Consider the following 8,679-nt stretch of genomic DNA (forward strand, 5'->3'; position numbering starts at 1 on the left):
TTATATGTATATATGTATATACGAATGTATTTATTTATGCAATTTTTTATGTATGTATGTACGTATGAATGAATGTATGTATGTATGTATGTATGTATATATTTATGTATGTATGCATGTATGCATGTATTGATTTATGTATGTATGCATGTATGTACGTATGTATGCATATATGTATGTATGTATGCATACAAGCATACATGCATACATGCGTGTATGTAAGTATATATGTATGTATGTATGAATACATGCATATATGTGTATATAGATATATATGTGTGTGTGTATGTATGTATGTGTATGTATACACCGTATGTATGTATGTATTTATTTATGGAATCATGTATTTATGTATGTACGTATGTATGTATGAAAGAATCTATGCATATATTCATGTACGTATGTGTTGATGTATGAATATATGTAAGTATGTATATATAGATTTATATATATATATATATGTATGTATGTATGTATATATATATAAATAGGTATAGATATAGATATATATTATATATATGCATATATATTTATTACTTACAAGGGTATCGCAGTGTGTTTACGCTGGTATGAATGATTTGGTGTTTTATGCGTGTTTATTATTTACAAGGGTATCGCAGTGTGTATATGCTGGTGTGAACGATTTGGTGTTTTATGCGTGTTTATTATTTACAAGAGTATCGCTGTCTGTATACGCTGGTATGAAAGTTTTGGTGTGTTATGTGTGTTTATTATTTACAAGAGTAGCGCAGTGTGTATATGCTGGTATGAACGATTTGGTGTATTATGCGTGTTTATTATTTACAAGAATATCGCTCGCAAATATTTAATGTACACTTTTCGTTAATGGATGCACAGCAAATCGTTTCATGAATCTACGCCAATTAGTTGCTTCTTTTTCTATTCTTCCTATAGTGCGGAATGACAGCGGCATTTGGCTCCTTTCTACCTGCGCCATTCGTGTCTGTCGCCTTGGTATCGGAGATTGGGAAACCGTGTGCTGAGTGGGACATAACGTACATGCGCATGTTCACTTTTTTCACCTTGGCCGCATGTTCCGCATATTTAGTTTATAGTAACACATTGGACTTCACCCCTCTGAGTCAAACATCGGGTCTAGATGTGCTGCCGCAGTATGATCGTATGCCAAGTAACAACCTCTACGATGACCAATGGTATCAAATCTTCGTAGGTATGCTATTCGGTCTACTGGGCTCAGCAATGGCTCTACTCTTTCTGATAGTATCGATGATCGTCAAGGTTAGCGTTTCAGCGCTCAGAGACTTCTTGAGTAGCAAAATAGGGTTCAACAAGGCATTTGTGATTACCGCTGTATGTGGGGGTCTTTTCTATGGCACATGTGGGTATCTGATGCCCCTCACGATCGGTGACGGTATTGAGCAGCTACACATCGTGGTCACTCACGGCGACGAAATTGGAAGTGCTGTGTGCATGGAGACTGGCTTTGTGGGTGGCTTATTCCTACCCATCGTGGCCATAGGAGTGTACATGGCACGCGTTGTTGTGAACACAACGGGTGTGGACTTCACGCTGGCAATATTTTGTGGATTTGCAATGCTACCTGCTGCGCTGGTGCCCATCCCTATCACGATGGTTGTATTTGTAGCTAGCACATTTGCGTTAGGTGCTGGGGCCACATCCCCTCTACTTTCATGCGTCATCACTTCGTATGTGATGATGATGGGTATTGGAATACCACAGTTCCTAGCGCGTAAGGGTTATGAGAGGCGTATAGCTAGCATCTCTCGCGGAAATGGGTGACCATCCGAAGCCTGACTCTATGGTTTGTCTTGATTGGTCCACCCATCAATGTGAAATCGAGTTACAAAGGACGAACCAAATATAATCCCGTACCGATGAGTATGGTGCGCATTCGTGTAATTTACTTTTATGTATCTGATATCTGAGGAGCGCGAACTTAAGGACATCTGTCGCACTACGATGCAGAGAACTGTGCTTGTCCTAAAATGTGCGGCTCATTCATTATATGGATGGGAGTGGAGTGATCGTAGACATGGCTCTAGTCCCTGCTCTAAAAACGCAATCGCATAGTTTACATTTTAGTAAAACAGAGGGGCTAATACAAATTTTACATGTCCGACTGTATAGGTCAGAGAATATCACTATCTGCTTGTGAGCTAACGCAGCCACACTCTGACTATATAAATTGGTGAAAAACACAAAGCGAGCTATGAATACATTCCCTGGCGAAAGGAATGTGGTGGTTACGTTACGACTAGAGAATCATGTTCAAGCATAACCCCAAGACATCAAAGAGTGGTATATTTATGAACAACTCATTCAATAACTTAAATTCATATATCATATTTTATATATCATTTAGGTCATACTTTGACCTTGAATAACTAATTTATACTCACATCATGAGTCTATTCGAATCATGTCGATCCCCTTATGCATCAACGTCGCCAACTGATAACCTCATGTCTTTGAAATACGCATACATGTCGTTGTCCGGTGCATAAGATCCACCGTTTCCGCCAAAGAACGTGGAGAAGTACAGCCCCCCTAAAGATAAATCATATGTTGATCTGTAGTAGACGCTACTGATTTCATGGACAACCTTGCCGTTCAAAGACAAGCGGTAGAGACCATCCTTTTCACCGGGTGTGTTCATTCGGATATACTGCTTGATGCTGTTCCATGAGCCCTTTCTGAATTTGAAGTCATTCTTGCCCCGTTGGTAGCTGCAGTGATCCGTACTCCCTGTACACTCAGACATCTCTGGCCAGGTACACTTGCTGCAAAGACTATCCTTCTGCATGCCAAAAGGTAGATAGAAGTATGTTTCGCCTTTTCCTCCCTCACGCCACATCAGGCGGGCACTAAAGCAGTTGTCCCCATTAGCCTTTCGGTTCGCTGAACATGTTTTGGAATCACCCCCATAAAGTCCTGGAAGTTTGCCACCTTTAACCCAATCAAAATTGGATGGGAAGTATACCTTGTACTCGAGTGTACCCTCACCATTCATTTCCTTCTCTGTGAATTCATCCCGTAACTGGGTAGTGTAGAACTGCATTCCAGAGTCGCTGGCTGAAAGGCCTGCCTCGTACTTCACCCTCATGACCTTGTCTGAATCAGATCCATCGGGATCGGCCTGGATCGATGCCATCGGCGTCTTTTCACGCAAGCTGCACGGGTTCACACCATAGCAACCTGAGTAACTGATGTCGTACATCTTCATTACATTCGGGGATTGCCCAACGTCGTACTCATTCACGCGCCCAGACGAGGTTAGAATTACTCTGGCTGTTATGCGACGCTCACGACTACTGGCTGCTGCGGCCGAAACCAGCACTGTGCTGGTATGGAGTGCTAGAAAGAATGATAAAATGAAAGTCTTCATGATCGGCTAAAGCAACTGAAGTGTGTTATACTTTGTAAATAAATTTGATTTTCTACTGTGCAATTGGTTTGTATTTATACGACCTTTGATATATAGGTGCACGACTACAAATTGCTCGCTATAAGTCGCTATTCGGTAGGCGTCTTTTTTTTAATGATTGTCCTGTATCACAAAAACAATCAGAACCATCACAACGCTACCCGCAAGATTACTATCAGATTGCTAAATACTTGGTACTTGTAATAAAACGCATTCCTAATAGTGATTGAATCTCTCCTTGCTTCGGACATTTTAAATGAAATACAATGTTGAAGTGGTACAGTATAAAGTATAGACATCAAGGTCAAGCATTGATAAAAATTAATGTCGTACATGCCTAAATATGATCAAAGCAATCCTTTCACTTTGTGTGATAACCAAAATGTCCAGTCTGATGCAATTTGCAGATTGACGGTTTGAGAATTGACACAATTGAGAACGAGCGTAACAATTTGCGAGCATTCTGCGTCACACGATAATTTATTTCATTGGGGCTCCTCAACCTTTTTTTCTATAAACTAAATATGTGTATGTATGTACTCTGATACTATTCTAAAATATTCAAGTACCATTCGACAAGAAGCCGGATGGCCCTCTGGAGTCTGCTGGAGTAAGGAGTCTGGATTCTGAAGTCTAAATTGGTCTCCGTGAAATATTCTGTCTCGGAGCATAGCCATCTTAATTATTTACAAGCTCGGACTCGGAGAGACAGAGATTGTCAGGCTGTCACTCTGCTGGGGAGAGGGGTGGAGATTTGAGAAGGCTATTTTTCGAGAGACTTTAATAACAATCTCTAAAAGTTCAACACATGAGCACGAAGCCTCGTGCTCAGTGCTGAACTTGACTGCTGGAGTACTGATGACTAAGGAGTCTGTCACTGTCACTGTTGCTGAGAAACAGACTGCTCGAAGCCTTCTTGTTGTTGAAGTTGAATCGCTGACGCGACCCCTGTCGAGTGTCGGCTCAGGCTGTTGAAGTGTCGCCTGTACTCTGTCGAAATTTGTTTGTTTTGTTTTGTTTTTTTTAATTCATTTAGTACATGTGATCACTAATCAGAAAACATCGTGTACGGCCTGTATTTACGACACACTCTCTCTGGCTGGGCCGTGGAGTCTGGTCCTCAACTTGCTCTGGACATTGGAGTTTGGACTGCACGAGAATCGAGAGCCCCCACACCACTCCCTACTAATCTCCAAAGTCCATTGCTGGGGAGTTTGCACCTCTGGACTCTGGACTCTAGACTTTGGACTTTGGACTTTTGTTTTTTTTTGTTTTTTAATTTTCGATTTGTTTTTTTTGGGATAGAACAAAAAAAAAAGAGTACAATGGCTACGCTTGAAGTTTCATTTTTTGGAGGGGGTTTTTATGGTTTTCGAGATTAGAGTGTAAAGTTTTAAATTAGCACTAAAAACTCTTTGTCAGAAGAACTGAACTTTATTTCTAAAAAGAGCTCCTTTTTTTTAAAAGTATTTATTCATGTTTTGGCCAATATTGTAAATATTTTTATGTCTTCCGACCTACGTGAACGTCCTACGGTCTACGGATTTTAGGCGGTCCGTTGCGGTGTACAGTCTATTTTTGATTTTCCTACGGCCCTCTGGATAGGGTCTCGAGCGGAAATCAAGGTTTCTCTCTACAACAATCGAAAATTTAGCAGAGACCTAAATCCAGGGGGCCGTGATTTTCCTTATACATATTTACATAGTAGAGAGAGGGTCATCTATTTTTTTTATAACTGTGTGTTTTTTTTTAAAGCAAATATTTCGTTGTGTCTTAACAAGATAATCAGTTTTCGTGTCAAACTGTATCTTTTAGTAGAAAAACTATGAATGAAATTCTAATCTCAGTTTGTATTCCAAAAAAAAAGTGCAAACAGGAGTAGACACTCGACTAAGGTGAATCTCAACTCTCGAGTGCAAGACAATCGTGATTTTGCACTGCGGAAATTACTTTTTAACGGTAAAAGTAATAATATTATTCTGTATTTATTTTGTTTTTCTGTTTGTTTTAAACAAAATTGTACAGTACATAACTACATTTTTCAACAACATGTATTGTTTTTTTATATATGTTTCAATTATTTTTTAAAAATAAACTAATAATGAAGGCTAAATATGTGTGTGCACTGTGCAGTTCTTTATTATTTATTTATTTTAGTTTGTTTTTTTTTCAATCAAAAACATTTTGCTTTGTCACTCTCACAATGTTCTGCAACAATGTGAGTCTGTGACTGAGACTCTTTAAGGTACTGAGTCACTGAACTTGTGAAGTGTGGACTGTGGAGTGTGAACTGTGAACTGTGAACTGTGAAGTGACTGTGAACTGACTGAACTCTCTCACAGTCTCACTGTACTCTCTCTACTCAATCCCTAGTAAATAGTACTTTTTTTTTAAATTGAAAACTGAAATGCCATGCCAACCGAGTTGAACCGACTCAGCGAGTGAAATATGAAAGCCGACTATGTCTAGTACACACACCAAATTCTACAGTCTGTACTCTATACTCTGTAGTTCTGTACATAATCCATATTACATACTCTGTATTAAATCTGTATCAATAGATAGTATTTGAAAAAGCATTGTTTACGAGCTACGACTTACGAGTCTACGACTACGAGTCTACGATGTACGACTTCGACATACGAGTATGATACGACTTACTGGTCTACTAGACTCTAGCGTACGATTTGTAATAAAAAGATATTTCAACATTGTTGATTTGTGAAATATTGTTCATCAATTATCAGTGTATCACACAGACACACACATGTGTGTGTGTTTGAGAGTGATCGGGACACTCGTCCGGGGACAGGGAGTTCAATTCGAGTGCTTTCTTTTTTTTAGTAGATGGTTGCTATGTGTATATCGAGCGAGTAAAAAGTAATAACACAAATGAGATGAATTTCCTGCAGACAAATGTCTACTCTCCAATGAGTTCACTCTTTGAATTTTTGAAAAAGTGTCCACTATTGGCCTTCCAACTATTTTCTTATCTACCAGATGAGCAAATATTTTCATTTTATCAGACAAAATTCAAAATCTCAAAATTGAAATCACCATAGGCAACTAGAGCCTATGCCGGCCTATAGCCTATAAATAGTCTGAACGGGCTCCGAGCAGGCTCCTTTTTTTTTAAAGCTACAAATGAGGCCTTCGGCTAACTTCCTAACGTCATCATGTATATAAAAGTCGACTTTTCAACGTCAACGGATTCTTTTTTTTTAAGTGTTGCAACGTAATTTGGTATATTTTGACCTGTCCATTGTGGCCTGAATATTACACCTATAAATGAAATTTTAGTCTTAATTTTGATACCAAACTATGTCATCAGGACAAAATTCCGGCGTGTACATGCCTATCGCCTGACCTGGAATATGGCCTACTACTATAAAAGGGACACTGAAATGGAAGTCTACGCGTTATTTTAAACGTTCAACGGATTATTTATTTGCGTTACAACTTGTAGCGATATGAGGAGGCCTTCAGGCCTCTTATTCTTGTCTGTCCCAAATCCTATGCTGAGAGTTTCAATCTCTGTCCACTGACTCTTTTCTCTCTTTCTCTCTCTAGAGAATCACATTCTCTCTCTAGTCTTTACTCTCTACTACTACAACTATCTCTCTCTAGAGTAGAGTAGTAGTAGTAGTAGTAGAGAGAATGTGTATAGAAATAGACGCTTAAAGTAGGGTGCCTGCAGCCCGAAGCCCTACCAGACCCTGGCCTAGCCCTTGGGTCCTGGAGATCTGGACTCCTGTCTCCTAAGTCCTGGTCTCCTAGCCCTGAGACCTAAGGCATGTGCCTGGCTCTTTGAAGCCTGAACTAGTAACTACAATTTATTATTTATATTAAAAAATACAATAGTACTCATCAAATTAATTAGTCATCAGTCATCAGTCATCAGATTTCATCACTCATCAGGGCTTGGCATAAATAAAAGCCCCTTTCCATCACCCATCGCCCATCAGCCTTCAGCCGATCGGCCTATTACATCGGTATTTTATTTATTGTTCTCCGCCATTCAGCCATTCAGCCCTTATCTGGCCTCGAGGCTCAAGCCTCAAAGTCCTTTTTGTTTTGTAATTTTTTTAAAGAGCAAGTTTGGTTCATTTTTAGGCCTTTTTTAAAAATAGCACACAGTGGCACACTCCAGGACTCAGGAGTCAAGAGGTCCAGCTGTACACTGTCCTCAGACCTCAGAGGCGCAGTACCGCAGTCCTCACTCCTCAGTCTTATGATTGCGACAATATCACTAAGTCCCTATAGACTCCCGTCTGCAGAGTCGTAGAGTAGGGACCTAGAGTCCCAGACTAAGTCCCGGATTCCTCCCAGAGTCCCGTTAATCGGCCTGTCCCCACTCCCCAGACTACACAATCACTGACCACACGCAATGGGTCTGTAGACTGTGGCTGTGTACCACCGCTTTCCGGTGAGTTCATAACAGTCCATCGCACATACGCACACTCTCGCACGACTCGCGGTGATTTTTTTTTTTAGTTTTTCTGATTTTTTTTCCTAAAGAGCCTGCTATTTGGCCGCTCTGGCGCTGTGCAGTCTGCACTGTCTGCAGTGGAGTCTGGACTCTAGAGTTTGGACTCTAGGGAATGGGGAGTCTAGGCTCTGGCTCTGGGGAGTGGGGACTGGGGAGTCTGAACTCTGGAGTCTGGACTCTGGACTCTGGACAAGCTAAAATATGTGGTGATTATTATTTTAGTTGCTAAAGAGAGAGCACATCCTACATAGACTCTGTCTCTAAGTAGTGAGTACAAACTACAGAGAGTAGTGGACTAGTGGCAGACTGAGCGAGACTGAGCGAGACTGGCACTCTGGCAACTATTTAGCAGTCCCACTCCATATTTATTAGTCCATGTGCGAGTCGAGGACTCAAGGAGGGTTCACGGTACATAGCGCCAACAACCAATTACCACCAGGTACCAGCAGTAGAATCTTTAGGATACCATTTGCTTCTTTTTTTTTAAATTAAAACCCACCTCCAACCTCATCTTTCCTGAAGCCTGAAGGCCCAGCGCTGTCCCCACTCCCCTGTGCTGTCCCCACTCCCCTGTGCTGTCCCCACTCCCCTGTGCTGTCCCCACTCCCCTTTGCAGCCGTGGCCGCGACTGGCAGTGCAGGAGCTGCAGGACTGCAGGTCTGCAGGCGTGCAGGGGACTGAGTGCAGTCACTACAGTATGCACTCCAATTTGATTTGTTCTATATTTAGATTAAATACAGATAATCTCCCTCTCTCTCTTTTT

General features: G+C 40.9%; 2 protein-coding genes across 2 annotated transcripts in view; one reads left to right on the forward strand and one right to left on the reverse strand.

Moving 5' to 3' along the window:
• SARC_07981 (hypothetical protein) overlaps positions 1–2,170 on the forward strand; it is a 3,638-nt gene extending 1,468 nt beyond the window's left edge. The window contains exon 2 of the mRNA XM_014298057.1: positions 916–2,170. Within this exon, the coding sequence (XP_014153532.1) occupies positions 916–1,782 (867 nt within the window). The 3' untranslated portion in view covers positions 1,783–2,170. The remainder of the gene's footprint in view (positions 1–915) is intronic.
• Positions 2,171–2,343: 173 nt separating this feature from the next.
• SARC_07982 (hypothetical protein) lies at positions 2,344–3,530 on the reverse strand. The gene has a single exon (XM_014298058.1). It carries the CDS (start codon positions 3,386–3,388, stop codon positions 2,435–2,437), a length of 954 nt encoding a protein of 317 aa, XP_014153533.1. The 5' UTR covers positions 3,389–3,530; the 3' UTR covers positions 2,344–2,434.
• Positions 3,531–8,679: the final 5,149 nt, after the last annotated feature.

Source organism: Sphaeroforma arctica (genome assembly GCF_001186125.1).
Source record: "Sphaeroforma arctica JP610 unplaced genomic scaffold supercont1.674, whole genome shotgun sequence".
Classification (NCBI taxonomy): Eukaryota; class Ichthyosporea; order Ichthyophonida; genus Sphaeroforma; species Sphaeroforma arctica.

Coding starts and splice junctions, on each gene's coding strand:
- SARC_07982 (XM_014298058.1), bottom strand. CDS start 3,388: ATGAAGACTTTCATTTTATCATTCTTTCTAGCACTCCATACCAGCACA.